The sequence below is a fragment of the Chionomys nivalis genome, chromosome 7 (assembly GCF_950005125.1).
Source record: "Chionomys nivalis chromosome 7, mChiNiv1.1, whole genome shotgun sequence".
Classification (NCBI taxonomy): Eukaryota; Metazoa; Chordata; class Mammalia; order Rodentia; family Cricetidae; genus Chionomys; species Chionomys nivalis.
The window spans coordinates 18,551,590-18,566,680 of record NC_080092.1 but is presented as its reverse complement, the minus strand read 5'-3'; the positions used below and the strand labels follow the sequence as shown (position 1 = coordinate 18,566,680).

The following is a 15,091-nucleotide window of genomic DNA, read 5'->3' as shown; positions in this document are numbered from 1 at the left end:
TTATGTCAACACTTTCATTCTAGGCCTCAATCTCCAAGACTTGTAAATGAACTGTAAACCTTACAAATGGATTTAATGTTCAAATTTAGGACTTTAAGTCCCTAGGAAAGCCAGGAGAAAAGAAAGTTACAGGTGTGTGTGCGCACGCGTGTGTTTATAGTTTTAAATTATGCTAGAATCTGGATCATCGAATTAGAACTCTATTTGTTCCTGAGGGAGACCCCCAAACATTGGTTGAAAATGAGAGACGATTTAGTTCTTTGGAAATGTTTCTGTGGTTACCGAATCTAGTTTGATAACACTATTTCAATATTATTTGATATGGATATATATCTGCATGATTCAACCAATACAAGAAAGGGTGCTTGAGGTCTACCCACCCGCAAAGGGTACTTTTCTATGTAGACTACAGTAGCACCCTAACATTTAGCTTCTAAGACAGTGTCCACCTCTTATGGCACGTGAGGATGCCATGACGTGTATGAAAGTTGGCTTTGGGTTCCCATTTGTAACAAATACTACACTCTTTATCTGCGCATTCTTGGGATGGCCACAAATCCCTGCCTACGTTGGCCAACTCCGCCACATGCCTCAGGGCACTGAGAGAGCCGTGGTATGGTGCAGCAGGAACTCTGCTGTCAGGGTTCCAACTCTGAAGGTGGGTCTCAGCCAAGGAAGCCAGGGAAGGAGCCAGGTGGCAAGAAGCCCATAGTCACACCCTCTGGGCGGATTGGACAGTTCTGGGCTCTAAACTCAACACCCCAACACAGTGGAGCGACACACACATCCAGTGGGTATCCAGAACCTTCAAGGTGTCCCTGGTCACACAGTCTTGTTCCTGGGAACTGAATGGCCCAAGGACTTGATAGTCCTGAGCATGGTTTGGCATCCTTTTTATTTTTAATTTTTCCAATGGGTGGAAAACATCTTACTTATTTGCATGTACAGCAAAGAGAATGTATTGGATCGCAAAGGCTTTCTTCGCCTATGTGAACCAGTGAGCCAGTCGCTCTTGCCATCTGCTGTTCAGCATCACCAGCCAGGTTCCAGGATCTTTTCTGAAGCCCTCACACAGGTAACACCTTCTGCACAGCCCTCCTCTTCCCGCGGTGATTCAGTTGCCCCTAAGGGTTCGCTCTCAATGGGACCACCCCGGCCAGTGCAGTTTGACCAAGGCTTCTCTGGCTTCCCTGTAGGATGATTTCTCTCACTGGAACCCATGGCATGACTCAAGAATGACATCTACATCCTCAGAAAACCATCCTGGAACCCCCCACCAGGCAAACCAACAGAACCCCTTACCTTCCGACCAAAGAAAATACTAAATCCACGAAATCACTTAAGCCACCCTTCCAAAGCAAGGGAGACTCAAAATGTTTCATGCAGCGACCTATAAGAAACTCATTTTGTGGGATGTTTCGCATTCCAACCCATGGTTTATTCCCCCATATATCCCCGCCGGTAATATCAACCAGATGTGGCAAAGCAGTCTGTGCAGAATTGTAAAAATTACAAGCATATTCTGCAGTTCCAAAGCACTGTACACTCACAGCTCACTTTTCTTTGCCTCTTAGAAAAAAAAAAAAGATTCAAAACAATTTCCAAGTTGCCAGAATGTTCTCTCGCCTGATCACGTTAGAGATCTGTTCTGTTCGCCCAAAGGAGTAAAGGGACTAAACATGCAAAACCCAATTCCTACCTCTGATAAATCTCAGAGAATCTAGAAAGGCCTACTTGCTAGCATTAAGTCTCCAGATTTTTCTCTTTTAATATTTCAAGTCTTCATATCTGAAATCTCTGATAACAAGCATGTGTTCATATATGTTTACGTAAGTAAGTGTGCATACTCCAAGCACCGAATTGTAAAAATTTCACCAATATGTGGTTTTTCCTCTGTCTTTCTCAGTCTCCAAGCACTTTAAAGCATGTCTCAACATGGGAGCTACATGATAGGGTGGAGAAATAAAGTATAGGCCAGGTTTACTCCTTGTGATTAAATGCTTAAGGCCTGTTTCACGTCTGTGTAATGGGTATAACAATAGGTCCATTGCGGGATTCTTCTGAGGGACTGGAACATGCATTTGGTGCATAGCAAAAAGTAGGTACTCAACAGCTGGCTGGTTCCTTTTTTCCTCCAAATTTTATAAAATAACAGGGATTATCTTGGGTGTGTGTTTCCAAAGGCATACTCACAGGCGAGACATTGCTTACTTAGACTTAGCATGTCTATTTTCAAAGTCAAATACCCAGCTCCATTCCAGACCTAACAAGCTAGCTATCCTGGGTGCGCAGTGCAGGAGACAGCACTGAAGGGTGTCTTTCCCGATTGCTAAGAACCAGAGCTTACTTTTGCCAAGCACAACATATGACTCTGGGCCAGCAGCTATCTCCTGGTACGCTGTTTGAATGCAGATTCACAGGTGCCATTTCAGATCTATGGGGCTAGAGACCAACTTTCAACAAGATCCCCAGGAATTTAGATGCCCAGGTAAGTCCAAGAAACAGAGACTAGACCAGCGGTTCTCAACTTATAGACTGTGAAATCCCTTTGGGGAGGGACCGGGGGGGGGGGGTCAAACTACCCCTTTAAGGGATCGCTTAAGACCATCAGAAAACATAGATTTTTATAATTCATAACAGTAGCAAAATTACAGTTAGGAAGTAGCAATGAAACTATGTTGGGATTACCACAACATGAGGAATTGAACTAAAAGGGTTCAGCATTAGGAAGGCTGAAAACCACTGGTCTAAACAATGTTTACTCCTGGTTCTAGTATCATGTGTTATATAAGTTTACAGGACAATTCAAATATTAGCCTTCTAACCAACTCTATGATGATGTCCAAAGGTTTCTGTGCTCTGCTGGGCAAATTCCTGATGGGAGTAAGAGAACTTTACGTTTTCCATGTCTACTCTTCTGGTTCTGGATTAAAGTAAGACACAGATTGAGAACAAGAAAGACAGACAGAGATGGGGGTGGACGTGGGGTCAATGCTTACAAAACAGAAACACCAAGAGTGATGTGATACCCACTGTTATTCACGACCTATCCACACATAGACTGAAGGGGAACATATCTGCAAGCATGTGTCCAGGCATTTCCCACACCAAACACATGACCCTACTTCCTACAATTTGGGACTTGGTGGACAGAGCAGAGATGGGACTTTCGTGTCCATGTTCCTTGAGCTCTGCTTGACCATGATCTCAGAGAACATGACTTTATGCCCTGCAACTCTCACCTCAAGAGCCCGTAGGACATATCAAAGACCATACTCCATCCAGTCTTCTCTAGGCATGACACCACATCCCAGAGAGGAAACGCAGCAGTGAGGACCACCCAGGTCTCTGCGCTCCTGGCTCCAGGCAGGCGCCGATGCCTGCAGCCTCACCATCCCCACGGGTTGGCTTCCCACCATCATACTGTCATTTTACCACATCAGATAGCAAGCCTGCTGGAAAGCTGGCTAGCGTGGCTTTTGTTTTCTCCAGTGGGTTTTTGCTTTTACAGCGCTGTTTCACATCGCTGCAGAGTTTTATAGAGACACATACTGCATGTAGTTATGTTTGAAAGCCGCATGAGAAATCGGAAGAGCAAGGCGCTTGCAGACAGCTGTGTGAGCTGCAGAGGTGCAAGGTTCCAGTCAGACAGCAAGGCAGGGCTCAGGTAGAGCCTCTGGATGATTCAGGCATCTGGCGTCTCCTTTACTAACCTCTCCAAACGAAAGTACAGACAGTCTGGTTAGGACCTGAAATTAATGAAGCTTGGGTCTGCATGCTGGATTTGAAAGCTATTGGCATCATGACACAAGAAGCGGTTTGTTTACCTCTAAAATGTGTCACTGGTGTGTCTTATCTCTTCAAGGTGAAATCTAAAAAGAACCTCTGATCTACTGACTTTGCAAAAACTCCCTTAATACCACAGTGGGTTGACCTGTGTCCTTCACCTCCCAAGTTCAAGTGTTGAACGATGCTCCAAGGCCCAGGACCTCAGAGTACAACTGTGTATAGACTCTAGATCTTTACTGAAAATGAGCCATTTGGGTAGAGCTTGCATTTGGTGTGACTCATGTCCTGCCTGATAAGGACAAGAAGACCAATGTCCTCGTAAAGACGAGGACATGCATACTCAGAGGAGCATGGGGACGACCTTCGGCAATCAAAGACAGAGCCTGACTGCCACCTTGAGTTTCAGACTCTCCAGAACTACATGGTTTCTGTAATTTAAGCCACTTGGTCGGTTGCACTTGCTATGGCAGACCCAGAAGACTGAGCATGGCGAACCCCAGTGTGAAGATGACATCTGAGATGTAGAGGGTCACTCATCCAAGGTCATCAGAAGGTGGGATTCAAAGCTAGGTCTGGAAGGCCCTAGGTCCCTCTTCTTTTCTCTGGTAACAGAGCTGCCTCAAAGAGGCCGAACGCATTGCGGAATGCAGCTTCCAGTTAGTGTGGGGATCTAGAGCGGATCTAAGCAAGATAGACAACGAAACAGAACACAAACAGGGCCCCAACAGAGGAACACCCCAGAGGCACTTCAACACAGGAAGCTCCTGGAGATGGATGCCTTCTGATCTTTCTCGCAAACAGCAATGTCATTTAGCCACAGCAGAAGCCCAGGGACTCGGAGAGTGGTTCACTGGCCACTTGCGGACTGTTTTCAGCTGCCTGGGGATTAACTTTGCAAGCCTCTTGCGATTCCATTGCTCCAAGTGAGTGACAATGGGCTTAACCCCGGTGTCATGTTTTCAAAGCTGCCAAACACCTCGCTGAAGTAAGAGGAGAATAATCAGATTCCCGGCCATACCAGCACAACTGCTAATGTGGCTACCCACTACCTAGTCCTCCAGGGAGGCACTGGCCATGGATCCAGGCCAGGTGGTCCAGCCGTGCTCAAACTCCAGTGGCAAGGCCAACCCCTCAGCTTGCCCAGTGCCGTGCCATCTGGGAAAATTCAGCTCTTTAATCATCACTGTTTTCGCCCTGCTTCCTGCTCATTCGAAAGAATTTAGGGCAATGTTACCTCTTTAGCATTTCACAGCCCCAAAGTCTACTCTGCCTCGCCTGTGTGTAGCTAAAAGCAAAGGCTGAAAGTGCAGGTGGGAAGAGAAATCAATAGCTTCCAGGTAGTAAAACAAGCCACGGGCCATCCTGCCCTCTCTGCATAACAGAAATATGAGCAGGGAAGCAAAGTAGCATGCCTAGGGACACACGATCTGTGAGCAGCAGAGCCAATAGGAGTTGGGTCTTCCCAAGCCAAGCGTCTTGCTTATCCAGCCCTCTGCTATGCTGGAGTCTAAACTGTTTGCTAGATGCTGCAGAGCTCACACCACAGAGCCCAAAGCACAGCATGCACACAGCCCATTCACTAGCTGACGGGAGCTGACCGCAGTCTTTACTGAGCAATTACTATGTGTCGTATTCAATACTTCTGGTATCCATTTATCCTCACAACGCTCCCAGAGACATTGGTTAATTACTATCTACCTTTCTGATGATGATCTAAGACTGACAGGGGGAAGCAATTGTTCTCAAAGTGCATACGGACAACCTTTAGCTCTTTTCCTTCATCACCTCCTAGCCTCAGCTCACTGGGAATCCCAGAAAAAGCAGAAGCATAGTTCCCACTCATGGTCCTTCTGTTAGGATGCAAAGAGCTCAGACCTTGTTGGCATTGTGCACACTCCAGCAGTGGGGGATACCTGGGACATGCCCATTATACTTGAGAACATGGGGGACATAGTCTGTGAGAGGGTACACCCTGATCAGAGGGCACTAGACCTGAGAGCAGAAAGGAGACAGTGACCAGCAAAGGCCCAGGAGAAACACTAGGACTTGTGACAGGTCCATCATAGTCCTGAGACATAACTGAGAATAACGTCCACTCCACAGTTGGCAGGGCAGTGTGGGATGGTGGAAAACGTAAAATGAAGACTTGGCAGACCACATATGTGTCCTGGGACTCTGGCCCAGTCAGTGTTATTATTGCTTTAATGAAACACCACGAACAAAAGCAAGTTCAAGAGGAAAGGGTTTAATCGGCTTATGCTGTCCCATCACTGTTTATCAATGAAGGAAGTCAGGACAGGAACTCAAGCATGGCAGGAGCCTGGAGGCAGGAGCTGATGCAAAGTCCATGCAGGGGTGTTGCTTACTGGCTTGCTCCCCGTGGCTTGTTCAGCCTGATTTCTTATAGGACCCAGGACCACCATCCCAGGACTGGCACCACTCAGAGTGGGCTGGGCCCTCCCCATCAATCACTAATTAAGAAAATGGCATTCAGCGGAATCTTTGGAGGCATTTTTTTTCATTGAGGGTCCCTCGTTTTAAGTCGCTCCAGCTTGAGTCAAGTTGACATAAAACTATCCGGCACAAACCCCATTCCACTGCTCTTCCTCTTTCTCTTTGACTCCTCACTGTGAGGTTGTGCTCTTCCACGTGTTCCACACATGGCTCCCTGACCCCTCACAGGTCAAAAACAATGAGGCCACTCTGTCCTGCATTAGAACCTCCAAGGCTGAGCTTCAAGAGACCTTCTTTTCTAAGTTAATGATGCCAATCTGTCGCCACAGGGATGGAAACCTAGCATACTTTCCACTTTCCGGGGTTTAGAAGCAGATTTGACATTGGTTTGCGGGCAATACTGGTGCGAAGACTGAAGCTGAACACCGAGGCCAAGCTCTCAGGAGGGGCTACCCCTTAGATCTATGGGATTTATGAAGCAGTAATTTGACCTCGCTGTGCTTTGCTTTCCCATGCAATGGGGAGAGCAGCAGGCTTAGGAACACACACTCGCAGAGATGGAGAAAAGCGGCCTCTGGATTGGAGCTATCCAGAGTTAGATCTGGATTCCGCCGGAACCTTGTCAGGCAAGCTCATCAACCCCTCTGAGCCTCTGCTTCACTCTCACAGAACAGCACTAAGCACGGTATGAATCCCCACACCTGCCCTGCAGAGTTGTCAGGACAACCGAATGATTTCACAGATGTAAAGTGCGCAGAACAGCACCTGGCACCCAGCGCTTTTCGTTGCTATTATCCTAACGCATCACTGCAAGAATCTCAAGTACTCACTGAAAGCACTGTGTGGAGCAGATGCGCAATAAACTTGTTGACACCTATTGTTAAAGACCGGCATTCCTCACTGCATCTCCTCAAACCACCACCCTCTGTGGGGAAGCTGTTGTCCAAACAAATGGGATGGATGAGCGACCACACTTGGTTTGGTCAGAGGACATTGTCCCATGAGCAGTGATCATCAGCTTAGACAATCCCTGAGAGCGAGCTGCGGAGCCAAACTCTCCTCAGCCCTTCTTCACAGGGCTCCCTGGAGCTGCAAAGTCAGTGTACCGTGGGTTTTTGCTTTGACATCATGTCCAGTGTTCCAAGGGATGCAGCATGAAGTCCTCATGGAACTGCCTCGGCCCTGCCCCCAGCTGGTCTTTACTACCTGGTCTTTACTACCACTGGACTTCTTAGTTACACGGACTGATAGATTTCCTCTGGGTTCAGATGCCTCTAGTCTCACTTCCGGACCTCATTAGTTAGATGTATCATTAATAAAGCACAGGCCATCGATAGCTATTGCTTCTCTTTTTCATCTGCACTTCAAATCCGTCTTCCTATACCACCACGGCCTTTCCAGAAGATACATGTTATGGTTTGAATGTGCAATGTCCTCCATAGGCATGGAGATTTAAACAGTCTCAACTGGTGGTGCTGTTTCAGAAGGCCCGGGAACCTTTAGGAGGCGGAGCTTCTCTGGAGGAAGTGAGTCACTGGGGTGGGGCAGGAACTGAGGTTTTGACAGCATAGCCCGCTTTTCTGTCTGCTGCCTACTTCGGAACTGCGGATGCCACGGGACCAGCAGCCCCTTGTTTCTTCCCACATCAAGAAGGAGCGTGTCCCTTTAAACTGTAAGTCAAAAGAAACCTTTCCTTTAAGTTTTTCTTGTCAGGTATTTAGTCATAGGGACAAGAAGAGTCAACTTACTAAAAAACATGAAAGACTTGAGGTTGGAGAGTTGAGTGGATCTGCGAGGAGCTAAGAGGGACAGTTGCTGAGTATGGTCAAACACACTGCAGGCATGTATGAAATTCTCAAAGAATTTATAAAAATATCCTGAGGATAAACACTGGCCATGAAGACAATAACAAGAGCGAAGCCCAGAAGTGCTGCTATCTCGTATGTCCTGCTACAGATCGGTTAGCTGCACAGTCCACGCCGAGCCTGCCTCCTCAGGGAACTGACGTGCGGTGTCTCCTGGGAGGCAGAGCTCTTTTCTAACAGGGCTGATGACACATGTATACACACCCATGATTGCACATTTATTGATTTTCTAATTTGTACCCTGCCTACTCCCAAAAAGGCCCTGGAGTGGTTGACAAAATAAGACAAAGACATAATGGGGCCATTAAGAAAAATCAAAGATCAAGCCCAAAGAGAAAAAGCGATGGCTGATTAGCGCTCCAACCTGGGTTAATATAGTTGGTTCGATTTAAAATATATTTATATCTATTTAGCTCTCAGCCTTTGGCAGTCAGTCAGAATGTGTCAGGATTGGGCAAAGAGCAAGCTAAGTATCCTTTACAGCTTCTGCTCAGTCCTCAGAGCAAAAGGAATGAGCTCTAACAGGCAACGGAAGAAAGTACACTGAATGAATGAATGAATGAATGAATGAATGAATGGTAAATAAAAGAGTCAAACCTCTCAGAGAGACCCTCTTGTATCCTTGGACCCATATCACTCATGCATCTACCTACTCAGCTAGCCATCATTGTCTCAGTGCCTATCTGTGCCAGTCTTTGTGCCTGGCCAAGGACTCCCAGAAGGATGATCACCAAATGGCTTGAACACTGTGCCTGCCTTCATAGCTGCAATTCTCTGGCGGGAGGCAAATGCTTGGTATAATGTATCTCAATGCCCACTGCAACTTCAATGCTCCCCTGCTCCCGAAACTGAGGTTGTAAAGACAACAACTAGAGAGGCAGCTACAGGTAAGTTGGTCCTTCACCTATCCCATTATGCTCAACCCTAAGAAGCACACGATCACACCATTATCTCACTGGGTGCTCACAGTTCCCCTGAGCACCTGGGAGAAGGGAGGAGAGGTAGTTCACTTACTAATGAAGACAGGCACAGGAAAGGGGCTCTCCAAACTCTCTCTTAGAAAGGGGCCATTAGGACAAAACCAGTGAGTTCCAGCTCCGGGTCTTACAGCCAGCATTCCAGACACTGGTTAACAACACCTGAAACTTCTCTGTCTGGCTCGGGACTCTTGGCACAAAACGAGTATTGCCTGGTGGCTTTAGGGAGACATCTGTGAATAGGAAAACTACCTAGTTAAACCAACAGAGTTCTCCAGTCCCGATTCCACTCTGTCAAAGTCCTCAGCAGCTGCAGCCACCAGAGCCTTCTTCCACCCAGACACCGATGCTGAGATCCCAGGAGAACAGCATATGCCTGCATGACTTGGTAAGAGTGGGGTGACAAGCAGCAATGAAGTCGAGGGGACACATGGCTACTCAGGGCCTACTGAGTGAGTCTCTGCTAGTTCCTCCTCTAGGTGGGAAATTCTAGAGAAAAAACTACCTCCACTGAGCCTGCGCAAAGCTTCCTGGTCGGAATTCCTAACACATATAATACATCCTGATGTGGCATGCCCTTCCGTATGCTGTGAATATGTTTTATTACCATTGGCTAATAAAGAAGATGATTTGGTCAACAGTCAGGCAGAATAGAGCCAGGCAGTAAATCCAACCAAAGATACAGGGATAAAGAAGGCAGAGTCAGGGAGACTCCAGCCGCTGCCAGAGAAGCAAGAAGTGAAGTAATAAGCCATGAGTGTCGTAGTAAAATACAGACTAACAGAAATGGGCTAATCTAAGTTATAAGAGCTAGTTAATAATAAACCTGAGCTAATATGCCAAACCGTTTATAATTAATATTAAGCCTCAGAGCGGTTATTCAGGAACTGGCAGGGGGGCAGGGAGAAACCTCCAGTTACAACATCCACTATTTACATGGTATTTCCATTCGGTTAAGAATGACAAGTCTAAGAAATGACTTAAGGTATAGGGGAAGGTATGCACAGATATTCAGATACAAATATCTCCTAATTCTATACAAGGACACAGGCTGCTGAGAATTTAGTTACCTGTCAGTCTGTGGATCAACGCTCCAAGGATACTGAGTGAGGACTGTACAGGGAACGGTTTGTGAAAAATTAGGATGGTTTGTGGCGGATCTGCTGCTTGTTGAGTTTGGTTAGGCGACCATGCTATGCATTTCCTTGGGCTATGTGCCCATCCAGGTGGATATAGAGCGGAGGGAGAGAAAGGGAGGTCATTTCCTTTCTTACTTTTAGGAAAGTAACTAGGTGAGCAAAAGAACCAAAGACAGGGGGTGCACTCAAAGAAAAGGCCACTGACAAGTACAGATCTGTCCTGAAGAAATCCAACAGGACCACTGATCTTCTGAAAGCCATCCCAGGCCCATTCCTCTTTCTCTTTGCAAATGTATTTATATGCATAGGGTGTGCGTGTGTGCATGTGTTTATACGCATGCACATACATAAGTATGTATTTCTAATTCAGGGCTTAAGTGCACACAGTGACATGTGTTTCCTATTTTCCAGTTTATTCCAGTCTACAGGCACGGTTTGATTGCATAAGTAGGCATTAAACCCAGCCATGGGGAAGGAGACTGGTGGCTATAACATGGGAGCCGCCCCAGTCATGTTAGTGTCTTCTCAGTCAGGGTATGACTCTGCTTGACAGACACTGTGCTGTTCCATTCAGAGCGCCCTTGGGCAGCACAGTTCACCTGTCATCCACGCCAGCAGGGTTTCAAGTTCACTGTCGATAAACTAGCACTTGCAGAGAACACCATAAGCCATGAGTCACGGTCTCTACCACAGTCTGCACCTCAAGTTCCCAAGCTTCTAGGCTGTCACAATGAATATATGCACCCAAATGATTCTGGAAAATAATGTGAAAATCAAATTTTCTTTATTTTTCCATCAAACCATAAACCTGAAGACCCAGAGTTCCTGGACTGTCAATGGCAAGAAGTAAGCCATAGGCAGGGACTGTTGCAGTCAGCAAGGCAGTGAGTTTAGTGACTTGATTTTAAGAACACACACAGGCAGCTTCTGATGAATAAAGTCACCCCAACCCCTCTCGGAGAAATTCCATGCAGTAAGTTCAGACCCAATGGAAGACCTTCCTCCCTCCTTGCAAGGGAAGAAGAAAATCCATCACCACACATTACTAGCCTCCACTGGCCAATAAAGCCACCCAGCTCTGACAAAAGGAGCCAGAAGGCAGACTCTGCTCTGAAGCTCCACACGGCATGGGTGACATACACCACCACAACCATAGAATCCATGAGACCAAAGCCAGGTGAGACGCAAGGTAGAGAATACACATGAACGCTACTCACAGTCTGGTGAGCTTCGGTGTGCTCTGGAAAAGCAATTCCGGAAGGACCTGGAGCTTGTTCTTGTTCAGGCGTCTGGGGAGGAAAAGATGAATGAAAAGATGTCAAAGGGGTGTCGAGTACAGGCAGCACACACACACACACACACACACACACACACACACACACACACATGACATTGTTTTGATCAACTGATCCATCCCCAGGAAGAGACTTTCTAGATCTTTCAGCATGGTATGCTCGACACACATAAGGCATATATGCCATTATAACAGAGTTTGTAGTCAGGCTGGAGATAGAAATCCATGTCAGTCATGGGTGCAAACCGAGCATACTGGCTGTGCCTCCCCTCCTCAGTCGCGAGTCTAGGACAGACATCACTCAATGGTGACAACCTTCTTTCCCGTGGACTCCAGGCAACACTTCTGAGCTTTTCATAGCATGAATTAAATATCAGAGAAAATGTACCACGTCTTAAATAATAGTGGGGATGGAGCAGATGGCAGTTGCCATAGGAACAGAAAAGAGGGCAAGTCAGATCAGTATGAGTTGAGGGACCCAAAACCAATCTCTGCCATGGGGGGCACAGCAGGGCTGCACTGTGACATTCAAGGGTCTTTGACCCTTTGGCCTCTTCTGGGTTGCTTTGTCCATAAGACATTTTTACGTATTATATCTGTCCGAGTATAAAAATAAGTATGTTATACATTTACTAGAAGGCATTTATTTCAACCTAAAAGTTTATTTTCTTCTAAGCTAAAAGCAATTAAGATATGTTTATGGGATGTGACAGCATGGTGGGTTTTCATCACTGCAGCTAATCAAGAAACTGGCCCCAAATAGGGGCCCAAACTCTGGGCAAAAAGTATGGCTTGCAGTTAAACTCAGTCATATAGAGATGTCTATACTGGGCAACTGCCAACAGAGATTTTAGGATCAGAACCTGACAGGCTCATGCTTGGGTCTCCGGGTGTCAGGCTAGTTGGAGATTATGTAGAACCTTTAGAGGGCTGGGGTCTGGCTGGCAGAAATATATGATTAAGGAAAGAGCCTCTGGAGGTTCCAATATTCTCCTGCTCTCTGGTCTACCAATCGCACATTCCTCCCTCCTACCTCTGAGTGAGCTTCTCTGCCATGCCTCTCCTGCCATGATGAATTGAAACTCTGAAAGAGCCAAATTAAAAACAAAAAACAAAAACCTTTCCTTCCTTATCGAAGTCAGGAATTGTGGTCATAGTGGCTCAAAACTGATGAACACAAAAAATAGCCCAGTGTCTCCTGAACACCACTGTAGAGGTTCCCAAAGGACACTAAGCCTCTGTTGTGATATTGATGAGGACTGCTTTCTTGAGGTAACCAAGCCAGAGGGGACTCTGTCCCTAGCTATTTCCATGCTGGTTTGCATTGCAACTTCTCACAGAGGCCGAAGGCAGTTGCAGGGAACAGCTGTTACCCCCATGTTAGAGCTAGGCAAACTGAGCAGAAAGCCAGGATCTGCACCGAGCTTCTCAGCAGTGAAGTCTAAGCCTGACCCTTCCCCTACATGTACTCCAAGACAACATGACTCTGTAAGGGAGACTTGCCTACTACTCTCTTCTCCCATCCTATAGACAAATGCTGCAGGGAAACCAGGGACTCGAAGGAGGTCAGAAAGGGCCAAGCATGAAGGAGAAAGGCATTTACAATGTCGCCTAATGTGTCTTTCAAAAAGTACACAACTGGGCCCTGACAAAGTTTGTGCCACGTGGGTGGGACCAGGGATAGTGCTGAAGAGGCTTCTGATCAGTGTGAAGATGGAACAAAAGGCTGGGAATATGGACAAAAAATGCTCTCACCCGCGGCTACCTCTACAGTGGTCTCACTCCAGTACCTGTGATCTTTTTTCTAATTGTTTAAAAATGATGCTAAAATCATACAACATGAGATTAGCTGTCTTCTCCATTTCTAAGCACACAGTTCAGAGGCATGGGGCACAGTAGTGTGGACTGTATCCTTCTGGTTGTACCACTAATCTCCAGGATTTATTAGTCACACACAACGGAGTCTATCCATTAAACAACTCCCCAGTTTTCCCTTCTAACAGGCTCTGATACACATCATTCTACAGCCTGTCTCGATGAGTTTTCTTTTTTCTGCTTAAAAAAAAATCACTTCTGGTATCTTCTTTGCACATTCCTGCCATGAAACTGGGAAGCCCAAGGCTGAGAAAACCAGCCCCCTGCTTAGAGTAAGTAGTTCCTATGTGGTTAGTGATAAGTCCTTTCAAAGGACACAGAAGTCACTAGTCCCATAGAAGGCACAGTGTTAGGACTGGGGCTGACCAGTGCTGGGTTCAGGTTTGATTGATTATATTCTCACTGTAGATCTGAGGACAAGTTACTGAATCCTTTGACCTTTGGTTTTCCAACTGCAAAATAACTCTACTCCCGTGTGTTCCAGTGAGAACTGGCCTACTGCACGTGGAAGGGCTGGACGCCACATGATGGCACGATTGAGAATGGCTGATCCCACCTGCTGCCCTGCATACCAAGTGCTGTGCTTCAGGCTGCCCTGGCAGAATCTCACGGCGGAGCTTAAAGCCTGGGTTGTTATTGTTCCCGTCTCTTACATAATGGATTCAAAGCCAGTGATGCAGGCCAGGTGGAGGCCACAGCATCTCTCAGGGGTGCCGTAGCAGGATCTGGACAGTCAGCTAGCTTCAGGTCCGGAACCAGAGTGCTCAAAGCCTCCACAGAACAAAAGTGCCTGGCCCTTTCCCTTGCCTCACTTTTCATTCTCTTTCTTTTCATCTAGGATGGCATGGCCACTTCCTCCACCCTCACCAGACACTGACCTGCTCGGAGTACACAGCCCTGCCTGAAAAGGACTCTCTTGGTGGCCCTTCAGGCAAGAACTGGGCCTTTCTTTCGGTCTGTCTGAAACCACCCTTGTCGTCACAGCTGCATGAAGTCTGCTAAGAATTCCATCCAGACACCCAGCACTCAGGTCTAGGCAAAACCCCTGAAGTCCAGCCCTCTGCCTCTTACAGCAGTGAGAAGGGTGTATAGTGTGCTAAAAGCCCTAGACAGAGCCCAGAGCTACAGCTAAAAATAAAGCCAATTTGACTCCGAGGCTCCCAAAAGGGAAGAAATAGTTTTCATTTCTTTGCCGGTATTTACGGCTGGGCAAAAATAAAAACACAACCTAATTTAGCCAACTGTGCTCTCCCGGCTGCTTCTCAACCCCTGAATGAGGATTCCTGGCGGCCAGGCTGGGCTCCGATCCCAGTAGCCCCAAGGCCTTTCCACTGCCACTTGGTTGGGTCACACGCCAGTTCTCCATATCAGGAGCAAAATAGTATACCTCCAGGTCACGCTACGACTTACTCAGTTTTCCTTGGTGAAACAATGGACCAAAGGTCTTCCTCTAAAAGCTCTCTGTAGGAGTGATAGCTTGGTTCGAAAGAAAGTGAAACTTCAAGCAAGGAGGCCACTTATCAGACTTCTTGAGTATCGAAGGGAGAGAAACAAGCTGTTTTCCAGAAAGTTGCAGATGGTGGCTGTTGGCCTTGGTGCTTTGATGCCACCTGCTTCGATGACTCTGGCACTGGAGGTGGCAATCTCTAGTCACAGTTTGAGCTAAAATGAACTATGGTCTGAACACGGAGCTCCATG

General features: G+C 46.9%; 1 protein-coding gene across 1 annotated transcript in view; it reads right to left on the bottom strand.

Moving 5' to 3' along the window:
- Positions 1 to 15,091, bottom strand: part of Slit3 (slit guidance ligand 3) — a 593,945-nt gene that overhangs the window by 472,103 nt on the left and 106,751 nt on the right. Inside the window, exon 4 of the mRNA XM_057774230.1 lies at positions 11,442 to 11,513. Within this exon, the coding sequence (XP_057630213.1) occupies positions 11,442 to 11,513 (72 nt within the window). The remainder of the gene's footprint in view (positions 1 to 11,441; positions 11,514 to 15,091) is intronic.